The sequence below is a fragment of the Oryza glaberrima genome, chromosome 8, assembly GCF_000147395.1.
Source record: "Oryza glaberrima chromosome 8, OglaRS2, whole genome shotgun sequence".
Taxonomy (NCBI): Eukaryota; Viridiplantae; Streptophyta; class Magnoliopsida; order Poales; family Poaceae; genus Oryza; species Oryza glaberrima.
Genome location: NC_068333.1, coordinates 21,682,432 through 21,694,493, shown reverse-complemented (window position 1 = coordinate 21,694,493; position 12,062 = coordinate 21,682,432). Strand labels below are relative to the sequence as shown.

General features: G+C 47.4%; 2 protein-coding genes across 3 annotated transcripts; one reads left to right on the top strand and one right to left on the bottom strand.

Moving 5' to 3' along the window:
* The first annotated feature begins 2,077 nt into the window (after nt 1–2,077).
* LOC127782305 (transmembrane 9 superfamily member 12-like) lies at nt 2,078–6,480 on the top strand. Its single transcript, XM_052309455.1, has 2 exons — nt 2,078–2,189; nt 4,033–6,480. The coding sequence occupies exon 2, from the start codon at nt 4,078–4,080 to the stop codon at nt 6,061–6,063; it is 1,986 nt and encodes a 661-aa protein (XP_052165415.1). The 5' UTR covers nt 2,078–2,189; nt 4,033–4,077; the 3' UTR covers nt 6,064–6,480.
* A 2,781-nt stretch (nt 6,481–9,261) lies between these two features.
* On the bottom strand, nt 9,262–11,070 carry LOC127781648 (BURP domain-containing protein 13). 2 transcript variants are annotated; one of them, XM_052308647.1, is made up of 3 exons: nt 10,828–11,070; nt 10,635–10,734; nt 9,262–10,552 (listed from the first exon to the last, which is right to left on the bottom strand). In XM_052308647.1, exons 1-3 carry the CDS (start codon nt 10,882–10,884, stop codon nt 9,477–9,479), a joined length of 1,233 nt encoding a protein of 410 aa, XP_052164607.1. In that variant the 5' UTR covers nt 10,885–11,070; the 3' UTR covers nt 9,262–9,476. The 2 variants fall into 2 exon arrangements, with proteins under 2 accessions (XP_052164607.1, XP_052164608.1); XM_052308648.1 differs by having other exon boundaries at nt 10,635–10,731.
* Between the last annotated feature and the right edge of the window lie 992 nt (nt 11,071–12,062).

Sequence of the window (12,062 nt, the reverse complement as noted above, 5' to 3'; positions counted from 1 at the left end):
GATGGTGCAGGGAGATGTGATCTGGGTCCTCGATCTGTGCAGGAAGTACTGCTTGCTTGGGGAGGAGTATTAATTCGATTCGCTTGCTAGCACTTCATTTCATTCTCTGAACCTCTGAGAATCTTGCTTGGAGTAGGGGTTAATTCAATTCATCCGACGAGGTTAAAGAAGAAAGAGACGACGACGGGTTGAATGAATGAATCATGAATGAATGAGTGAAGGGAGAATGTAAGACGCATTTACTACGTGCAGGTAGGGGACGCATGCATGCCATGCATGGGATGACGATGGGTGCGTGGGATCCCGTGCACCGCACTGTTCGTTGCGACCGACGACGCGACGCGACGAAGCTATAAATTCTGCCTCCCTTCCCCTGCCTGTGCACCACGTCGCCGCCGCCGCTGCCGCCGCGGCTATAAATTCGGCCACGTGCGCGCGCGCGTACGTAGGGTCGCCGGCCGGTGGCCTCACGCGGCCGCAACTGTTCACGTGGAACGTTTTCTCGTCAGCTCCAGGTCTCCAGTAACGTGGCTCCGGTGTGCTGCAGTTCACCCAAAGTGACTTCCATGTTTGGTCGTTGCTTTGTAACTTTGCAAAATTGCAAGTGAGCAGTAGAGCGAACTGGGTTCAGTTTGGAACTCCGGGCCTTCTGTGAATTGGAGGCCCAAAAACTGGCTCATGGGCTGTTTCGTGCATGGCTCTTATTTGTGGGGGATAAGTTCATTTTAGGTCCCTCAACTAGACGTTGAGTTCAACTTACATACTTGAACTGCAATACCAATATAATGCGTCTCCTTACTTACAATATCGGTGTATCTAAGGTTTTAGAGCAATATAGTCCCCGGTTTTGACTGACGTGACGAGTCGACTACGGGCAAGCCAACTGACTGACTGAGTCAACATGGAAGCCACATGTCATATACATACAAAATATCCCATCCACCCCTCACTTGCAAGCCACCCATGAGCAGTCCACCACGTTGCCCGTCAAAGTTACAGTTGCCAACACTATGAGATGAAAACGCTGACATTACTGCTGGGGAGGAAGACGGTGAAGGCGCCCCCGCCGGTAGAGGAGAGGGGAGAGTAGAGCTCGATGAGGTGAGAGAGGTTGTCGCTGTCGTCATCGACAAAGATCAAGTCTGATGCGTCGGCGACGCTGGGGTGTAAGTAGAGACGGGACATGGCGACCACGACAGCAGGAGCTATTGTTGTTACGGCGGCCCATCCTACATGAAGGTGGAGCAGGCCTACCCCACGCCAAGAACATGAAGGAAAGAAGGCATGCACCTCGAGCGAGGCAATGGATCTGGTCAGTGCCAACCTTGTTCGTGGAGATGGCGGCCTTGGTGATGGTGGCCGTTATCTTCCCGCTTCCCTCACGACCACCACCGCCGAGGTCCATCGAGGTAGGAGGTCGAAGAGGATGGCACTGGTAGTGCCTTCCCCTTCCCACAGAGGATGGTCCGTCAGTCTCCACTTGTCGTGTCCCATGTGGGGCTCCACTCCTAGCATCATTGACCGCCGTAGCATTGTGCGGGGAGGAAAAGGGGCGCGGCCCCTGTTCCCGTCACCCGACGCCCCTTGGCCCCCACCTACCCTCTCCGGGAGGGCGTAGCCCTTGGCTTGCCATCCACTAGCCTTGCGAAGAGTAAGAGAGGAGAGAGGTGGAGGAGAAATGGCAAGATAAGAGAGAAGGGGAGGGTGGAAAGGCTGACATGTGGGTCCCGCACTAACTCAACCGGATTAACCATAGTCAGCTCATTACGTCAGCCAAAATCCTAGGATCTAAAGTACACCGGTATTGCAAGTTGAGGGACACATTATATCTGGTATTGCAGTTCAAGGACCACAATTCGAACTCGATGTCAAGAGGGATCCGAAGTGAACTTATTCATTTGTTGGGCTTGATCATTCATTACGGATGAGAGCTAACCCAGCCCAAAATGCTGGGATATATTGGGCTCTGAACTATGTATGGGCCACCGCGCGAATCTTTACGTGGCCCAGAGGTGACAAGCCGCCTCGATCGAGCCCAGCCCAACGCGGAGACGAAATATCGCGAACTCCACTCCTACACACACACTCTCTCTCTCTCGCCGTGCATCTCTTTCCCCTCCCATCCCACGCCTCCCTCTCCCCCGATCCATCCACCGGCAAGCGGCCGCTTCCGCCACCGCGTCACCAAGGTGCGGCGCCTTCTTCCGCTCTCGCTCCCCCCGCTTCTGGAACCTTCCAGAAGTTCCGATCTGTTTCTGTTGCTTTAATTAGCGCAGGGTCGCAGACCTAACCGTTTGAATTTGTTTCCCCCTGTGTTAGCTTGCTCTAGATCTCCGAGTTGTTTGGCTGCTAACCCCGTAGATCCACGAGTTCCCTTGTTCTAGGCTGCGCTTGCTTGGTTGTTGTGCGTGAAGAGTGGAGTGTCTGATTGTGTGGAACGCTTCCAGTTCTAGGTGTTTATAAGAGGTTTGTGCAGGAAGTGTTCAGATGTATTATGGTACAAGGTTGCTGTAGGAATTGTTTGAAAACGTATAGAGTCAACGCGATAACTTAGATTGATCACGGACACGAGTACATATAGGGATGGTACATCCTTATCTCTATACCCGACTTATAGAAACAGAATCGGGAATCGGGATAGGATTGAGGGAAACCGAACCGGATACAAATACACTATCTCTAACACCCCCCCGCAGTTTGAACGTGGGCGCGCTCCGCCCAAACTGAAGCGGAACTCACAAAACACCGAGCTTGGCAGACCCTTGGTGAAGATGTCGGCGTACTGTGACGAAGTAGGTACATGCAGCACGCGGACTGTAGCAAGGGCAACCTTGTCACGAACAAAGTGGAGATCAATCTCGATGTGCTTGGTTCGCTGATGTTGTATGGGATTGGTGGAGAGGTACACCGCACTAATATTGTCACAATAAACCAAGGTGGCCCGTGTCGGAGGAGTGTGTAACTCGTGGAGGAGCTGTCGCAACCTTGCGGGATGGCGTCGTGCTGCGGCTGGAGGCCGGCGGAGGTGGTGTGGAGCCTGGCGGAGGAGGCCGCAGCCGATGCGGAGGAGATGGTGGCTGCTGCAGTGGAGTTGACCGGAGCGCCGGCTGACGGAGTGTCCGGCTGCGAGGATGTGGACACCGAGAGCTTCTCGATGAAGGAAATCAACGCTTTCCGTGCGGCTGTGGAGGAGATTGCAGCCGCCGATTCGGCGACATTGGCAGCAGTGGTGGGGTCAATGCCATGCCGAGCGTCGGGTTGGAAGGCCGCGCGGACGGCGTCGGCGACGGCGGCAGATGCGGCGTCGACGGCGGTCATAGGAGTGATGGACTGTGGCGGTGGTTCGTCGGCCATCGTGAGGCGGCGCGGCGAGGAGGGAGAAGACGGCGCGGCGGCGTGGGAGACGCGGCGGCGCGGGAGCAGAAGCGGCGCGGCGGCGGCGCAGGTGGGACGCGGAGGGCGCGTCGGTGCGAAGAAGAGTCGCGACGCGTGTCGAGAGAGAGAGAGAGAGAGGCGGAAGCGAATTTGGAGATTAATCTGATACCATGAAAACGTATAGAGTCAACGCGATAACTTAGATTGATCACGGACACGAGTACATATAGGGACGGTACATCCTTATCTCTATACCCGACTTATAGAAACAGAATCGGGATAGGATTGAGGGAAACCGAACCGGATACAAATACAATATCTCTTAACATTGTTGTAATGTTTTTCTCCCGATAATACGCTTTTGGTTATTGGAGAATTTTTTTTTTGGCTTTCTTGTGCTTAGGAATCGCTGAATCGCTTGCCTGGTGGAACTGTAGCAGTATGTTTGTGCAGCCAGTATGCCTTTTTGGTGGAGAATTGATGTCTGCTGCTAACTTAGAAATATAGATGTTATATATTATTGTAGAACGGAAATTTCGCAAAAGATTTACTAGGAAATTACTATAGGTTTCTACATTTTGTCATAATTGTGATGATATCTTGGTGATTCCGGATGAATTATGAAGTTGTTTGATTGAAATAATGGCTTGGTTGCAGGTTAGCTCACACATGTTCTAGGCTATTGGAGGATCTTTGCTTCAGATGGCTGGGGCTCTGCATATTTCTTGTTCTCCCGCTCCATTATTGTGGGCTCTTCTGTTGCTGACTGTGTCACCAGGCAATGCATTCTACTTGCCTGGCAGCTACATGCACACATACTCCCAAGGTGAGGAAATATGGGCCAAGGTGAACTCCCTTACGTCCATCGAGACAGAGATGCCATTCAGCTACTACAGCCTGCCATACTGCCGGCCCCAAGGCGGCATTAAGAAGAGCGCTGAGAACCTCGGTGAACTTCTCATGGGTGATCAGATAGACAATTCACCCTACAGGTTCCGTGTGAATGTTAACGAGTCCCTCTACCTCTGCACCACAAAAGGGCTTAATGAGAATGATGCAAAGCTCCTCAAGCAGCGCACACGTGACCTCTACCAGGTTAACATGATGCTGGATAATTTGCCTGTCATGCGTTTTACTGAGCAGAATGGTATCACTGTACAGTGGACTGGCTTTCCTGTTGGTTACACTCCAGCTGGAATCTCGGAAGATTACATCATTAACCATTTAAAGTTTAAGGTGTTGGTCCATGAGTACGAGGGCAGGAATGTGGAGATCATTGGCACTGGGGAAGAAGGATCTGGTGTCATCTCGGAATTTGACAAGAAGGGGATGTCTGGGTATCAGATTGTTGGTTTTGAGGTTGTGCCTTGCAGTGTGAAGCGTGATGCCGAGGCTTTCTCCAAGAGTAACATGTATGACAGCATTGAACCTGTGAGCTGCCCAATGGAGCTTCAGAAGTCTCAGGTGATCAGGCAACAGGAGAGGATCACTTTCACTTATGACGTTGAATTTGTGAAGAGTGACATCAAGTGGCCATCTAGGTGGGATGCTTATCTGAAGATGGAGGCAGGTGCTAAAGTCCACTGGTTCTCCATTATGAACTCCCTAATGGTGATCCTGTTCTTGGCTGGTATTGTCTTTGTTATATTCTTGAGAACTGTCAGGAGGGACTTGACGAGGTATGAAGAACTCGACAAGGAGGCGCAGGCACAGATGAATGAGGAGCTATCTGGGTGGAAGCTTGTTGTGGGAGATGTATTCAGAGAGCCAACTTGCCCTAAGCTGCTGTGTGTCATGATTGGTGATGGTGTTCAGATTTTGGGCATGGCAATAGTAACAATTATTTTCTCCACACTTGGGTTCATGTCTCCAGCATCAAGAGGAATGCTTCTCACTGGGATGATCATTCTCTATCTTTTCCTTGGTATTGCAGCTGGATATGTCAGTGTGCGGCTGTGGAAGACTATTAAGGGCACATCTGAAGGGTGGAGATCAGTGTCCTGGTTAACTGCCTGCTTCTTCCCTGGTGTCTTGTTCATGGTCCTTACTGTCTTAAACTTCGTCTTATGGGGAAGCAAGAGCACTGGAGCTTTACCTATCTCACTATTTTTCGCCCTTTTAGCTATGTGGTTCTGCATATCTGTGCCGTTAACTCTTGTTGGTGGCTTTGTTGGTACAAGATCAGCGCAGATAGAGTTTCCTGTCCGTACCAACCAGATCCCGAGAGAGATCCCTGCACGGAAATACCCATCATGGCTTCTTGTCCTTGGTGCAGGAACACTGCCATTCGGAACCCTGTTCATTGAGCTCTTCTTTATTCTGTCAAGCATTTGGCTTGGAAGGTTCTACTATGTGTTTGGCTTTCTGCTGATTGTCCTTGTGCTGCTTGTCATTGTCTGCGCTGAGGTCTCTGTTGTTCTGACATACATGAACCTCTGCGTGGAGGACTGGAGGTGGTGGTGGAAAGCTTTCTTTGCCTCAGGATCTGTTGCAATCTATGTGTTCCTCTACTCCATCAACTACTTGGTATTTGACCTCAGAAGCCTGAGCGGGCCTGTCTCTGCCATGCTTTACCTTGGTTACTCATTCCTCATGGCATTTGCAATCATGCTGGCCACTGGAACCATTGGATTTTTGACATCATTCTCCTTCGTGCACTATCTGTTCTCATCCGTGAAGATCGATTGATGAATGAAGATTACGATACTCTCTGGCCCTCCGGATTCGTGTTCCCTGTGTGTGGGTGTGAACTTTCACCATGAGATGCACTGTTTATTGTTTGAGGAGATTTTGATCAACTGAAGATGTTTTTAAGATGAAAGGTATTCTCCACCTAGCGGACGTAGTCATTTTTTCCTCTATTCCAACCGTTGTTGTGAGTTGTAACTGCTAGAGTTAATTAATCTAGATACATGCAACCCGGCTTTGCAAGGGTTTAAGAGCAACGCTATGTTGATTATCGTGATTGGCAGATAGAATTCTGTCATATTCAAGTGAAAATGTAGCCACCTGCCGTTCAAAATTCTGATGTGTGACCTGAAGATTAGCTGTGTCAGCTCTTGACAAAACTGTAATACGATTGCAAGTACCTGTTTCCTTGGCATTTTTTTATCATGTCCAGTACAAATTTATATTTCCTTATCTGTAGTGGGATAGTTTCTCGTCAAATTCTTCTGTGAGATGTGAATTGTTGAGTACTTCTGCTGTTCTTGCCTCTTCACTGGAACGGGAACAATTGAATAAGCCATCATGTAAAGAAGCCAAGTTTTTTTTCCTAACAGTCTAGAAAGTAAACCCAATGATAATCATATTTGATTTTTAAAATCTCAATTACAATAAAAATGAGACGCAATAGACGGGTCGTATAGGAGTATAATGGCAGAGCCGCCGATGGTTGGTGGGTCTTTTAGAAAGTAAAAAATGAATTCTAATGATAGTTATGTTCAACTTTTACAATCACAATGAGTATGCGGCGGACGGGTCGTAGAGGAGTACAATGGCAGCGTTTAACGAGATTTCTAAAAATTATAAAAAAAATATGAAACCCAACGAGACAATAAACTCTAAAAACTATAAGGTACAATTTTTAAAGGTTCGGGCTTCTAAAAAGTAAAATAAACCTAATCATGTTTGATTTTAAAATCTCAATGATAATAAAGAAGGGCAGTAGCGGGCGAGCCGTAGAGGAGTACAAGGACAAAGTCGCTGACGTTAAGGCAGAACTTCTTGAAAGTAAAAAAAATAAACCTAAACGATAATTATGTTCGACTTTTAAAATAGCAATGACAATAAAGAGAAGATGCAGTGAACGGTCGTAGAGAAGTATAATGGCAGCGTTGGACGGGACTTCTAGAAAGAAGCTCAACATGACAATAAACTCTAAAAACTATAAGTTTTTAGATCCAATTTTTAAAGATTCCAAGGAGAATGAATAGAAACAATGGTAGATCGAGCAATCAAATAAAGAATAATATGACAGAAGTAAAGGGTAACAACTGGTGTGATTTTTAAAAACTATAAAATTAGAAACATGAGGATGATAAGGTTTGGTCTTTCAAAATCATAAGACAACGAGGTAACTATTTAATAAATTTTAAGTAAAATCATATTAAAAAATATATAGTTTTATATGGATCCTAGCCGCGCAATTGCGCGGGGCCACCCAGCTAGTTATATTATTAAAACAGCATTAAAAGGAGGCACCACGTTCACTGTGGAGGCTAGAAATTCCCACATTAATCGGAGAAAAAGAAAAGAAGAGTCCAAATAGAAATACAATAAAAAATAGCTGAAATTCGGAATTAAAAATATGCAATATTGAAAGAGGAGTCCATATAGGAACCCATACGTGATTAATTAAAATTCGGAATAAAAATAAAATAAATTTCGAAATTAGAATAAGAAAAAAGAGGACTTCGTGTAGGAATACAATTTTAAAATAACTGAAATTCGGAATTAAAATTAAGCAATATTGGAAGAAAAGTACATATAAAAACCAACTACGAGATTAATTAAAATTCAAAATAAAAAAACAAAAAATCGAAATTAGAAAAAAAGAAAAGAAGAGTTCAGCTAGGAATACGATTTAAAATTAGCTGAAATTCGGAATTGAATATAAGCAATATTGAAATAAGAGTGCATATAAGAACCCAATACGAGATTAATTAAGATTTGGAATGAAAAATAAAATAAAATCCGAAATTGGACAAATTAAAAAGAGAGTTCAAGTAGGAATACAATTTTAAAACGACTAAAATTGAAAATAAAAAATAAAATATTAAAAGAACACAATACATTATTAGTTAAAATTCGAAATAAAAAATAAAATAAACTCTAAAATTAGAAAAAGAAAAATAAGATTTTAACTAGGAATACAATTTATAAATAACTAAAATTGGTGATAAAAATAAAGACCATTGGAAGAAAAGACCATCTAAAACACATGATATGATTAATTAAGTAATAGTCCAATAAAGGAGTAGAGTGGTGGCGGTTAATGGGACATCTAAAACTATTAATAAAACACTAAATAGGATGATGGCGGGCAGGTAGTGAAGCAACCGGTCAAGGAGGTTGGCGGGACTTCTAGAAAATAAAAAAAATAAGCCCTAACAATAATCATATTTGATTTTTAAAATCTCAATGACAATAAAAAGGAGAGGCAGCAGGCGGGTTGTACGGGAGTACATTGGCAAAGCTACCGTAGAAAGTAAAAAAAAAGAATTCCAACGATAGTTAGGTTCGATTTTTAGAATCCCAATGACAATAAAAAATAGACGGTGGACGGGTCGTAGAGGAGTATACTGGCAACATTTGATGGGATTTCTAAAAATTATAAAAAATGAAATCCAACGAGACAATAAATTATAAAAACTATAAGGTCCAATTTTAAAAGGTTCAGGCTTCTAAAAAGTAAAAAAATAAACCTCAACAATGATCATGTTTGATTTTAAAATCTCAATGAGAATAAAGAAGGGAGGCAGCGGGTGAGCCGTAGTGGAGTACAGTGACAAAGTCGCTGACGTTTTGACGGAACTTCTAGAAACTAAAAATATGAACCTAAACGATAATTATGTTTGATTTTTAAAATACCAATGACAACAAAGAGAACATACAGTGGACGGGCCGTAGAGCAGTATAATGGCAGCGTTTGACGGGAATTCTATAAATTATAAAAACGAAACCCGACGAGACGATAAACTCTAAAACTATAAGATCAAATTTTAAAAGTTTCCAAAGAGAATGAATAGAAACAATGATACATCAAGCAAGCAAATAAAGAATGATATGACAGAAGTAACGGGTAGCAACTGGTGTAAAATTATAAAATTAGAAACACAAGAATGATAGGGTTTGGTCTTTCAAACCTTATCATATAAAAATATATAATTTTGTATAGGTGCTAGCCGCGCAATTGCGTGGGCCACCCAGCTAGTTTTGTTCATGTGATAATATAAGCACAGCGGCACAAACTGTTATTTATTACAGGTAGTATAATCCCTCTAGATATGGACATTACAGCAGCTGACACGAAGAACATACATAAAAAGATGCATAATGCATCGTGCATAGCTCACAATGCCGTCGCCGGAGTTGGAGCCCTACGCCGTCGAGCTCTTCACGTTCTTGGCCCAGACGATGTGCCCGTACGGCATGAGGTGGCACACCGGCGAGCCGCCGGGCTTGGTGCCGAGGAGCTTGAACGAGACGTGCTCCGGGTTCCACCGCGACGTGTCGGTGTGGCACACGGTGGCCACGGTCACCGCCTCGCCGCCATCGCCGCCGCTGTCGCCTTCCATCTCCACCATGTAAGCTCTGGCCGGGCCGGTGGTGTGGCAGCGGTACACGGTGTACGGGTACGCCTGGTCGTGGCACGCCACGAAGCCGGCGCCCTCGACGGGGAGCACGGCGCGGACGGCGTACGCCTGCAGCGGCGCGCCGCCGCGGGGCAGCGTCGACGCCAGCGCGGCGATGTCGCGTGTCCCGAGCGCCGCCATGGCGCCCTCCACCAGGGCCTCCAGCGACGTGGCACAGAACTTGGACTCGCCGGCGAGGGTCGGCCACTCGCACGTGCGCAGCGTCTCCCTCATGCCGGCCGCCTCGGCGGTGTCCGGCGCGACGCCGAACAGCGCGAGGACGGCCGGCAGCGCGGCCGCCGTGAACGGGATGGAGTCCGCGACGCGGCGCGGCAGGAAGCCCAGCGCCGACGTCGCCGCCGCCGGGAAGTAGAACGGGAGCCTCTCGCCGACGCGCACCGCCTCCTCGTGGAAGAACACCGTCGTCGTGGAGCCCGTGCCGACGCCTCGCGCCGTCGTCGACGCCGCGGTGCCGCTGCCGCTGCTCGGCGCCTTGTAGTCGTACCCGAAAGGCTCGTCATCATCCTCTCCGCCGGCGGTGCTGCTGCCGCCACGGAGCTTCCTCGCGCCGACGTATTTGTCGTAGTTGAAGCCCGCGTCGACGGCAAGAACCTGCTCTCCCGCGGCGGCGGCGCCGCCGCCTTCGCCCTGTGCACTGTAGTCGTAGCCGAAAGGCGCCGGCTCGCCGAAGTCACCGGCGAGGTCCAAACCACTCGCCGTCGTCGGAGAATCAGATCCCCTGTAGTCAGTGTAATCGAAGGGGAATCCGGTCCGCGCCGCGCCACCGGCCGCCTCCGCTTTGCCGACGATGAAGCTGGTGTCTGCAACGTCCACAAACAAATCAAACCTCGAGGAGAGTAATGGCGGCGCGCGGCGGCGGAAGGAGGAAGGAAGGACACCGACCAGGGCGGAGGAGGCGGAGGAAGGCGTCCGGCAACGGGGATTCCGGCAGCACGGCGCGCCAGAACACCTCGGCCGTCGACGGCGCCGCGTCGCCCAGCTGCTGAAGAACACACATCGTCGGTCGATCGAGCGATCGTTAGTATACGGGTGCAACGGTGCATGGCTCAGCTGAGTAGCGGCATCATGAGTGTACCGAAAGCACGGCGGCGGCAGCGGCGACGGCGACGAGGAGGAGGAAGAAGCGCGCCATGGAAGCGTTCGAGAGAGAGAGACGGGGCGCAGCCGATTTCTCGCCGGAGACGACTGCGACGGATCGATCGACGCCGCCGGGCGGTGACCACCACCTGGTACTTATAGGCAGGCGTCGTCGTGGCCAAACCTCAAATCTCGCTTGAGATCAACGGCGACGGTGACAGGAAACAGAAAAATAATGTTGGCTCCGACGACGTCGCGGCGCGCGCGAGCGCGAGAGGGGGAATATAATCTTGGGCGTGACGTTCGCCGGCGCCGCGCTGTTGCCTGTTGGCACGAAGGACGGCCGGACGCGGGTTGCATGGGGGGAATTTTCGTGACGCAGCCGTGATCCGCCCGGGCGTCACACTGAATCATGCATCCACCTGACATTTTCGTTTAGGGACTATATCTAATAAACTGTTGCGAAATTTCTTAAAGGAAAAACTTTCAAATCTAACTATACTATAATTATAATTAATTCCATTATAACTATAATATACTAACTTGTAAATAAGTATTAAAATAATATATATGTAATTTTATATCTAACTTATATAGAGATTACAATGTAGTTACAGCGGAATTACACTGTAGTTACAATGTAACTTACATTTAAAGGCTTTTACCTAAAAAACATGTGACAACTTTTTAGCAATTCTAAAAAAAAGAACAACCTACAAAACGTACTGGCTTTTTCCCTTCAACATATAGTCGTGCAACAGGACTGACCAGGGGGCCAAACCTATATTTTTTTCCCCCTATAGCAGTGTGTATAGCTCTTAAATAATACTAGATGAAATACCTCTCCACGTTGCGGCGAAAAATTAAGTTGCATAATATATACAAAATTGTTTTGATACAATTTTGAGCCTAAAAGTATTTGAGATTGCATGTTTTTAAGAGAGAAGAAAGAAAAGACAATTTGGACCATAGATCTATCATCTAAAGGCTAAAAATAATTGATGTGATGTGGCTTAATGAGAGAAGAGAGAAATATAATTAACTACACTTAGTGGAGATGAACTATATAAGTATATAGAATTAGGTGTCCAGCATGTTAGCGGTTGAGGAGCACTGGTATGGTGGCATATATGGCAATCTCCTGCAGTGGGGATGTGTCGGAGTCCATGGAGTGGGGCATGGGTAGATGAGGACCTGATCCTGGCTTGATGTTTGGTGGAGAGATTCCAGCCA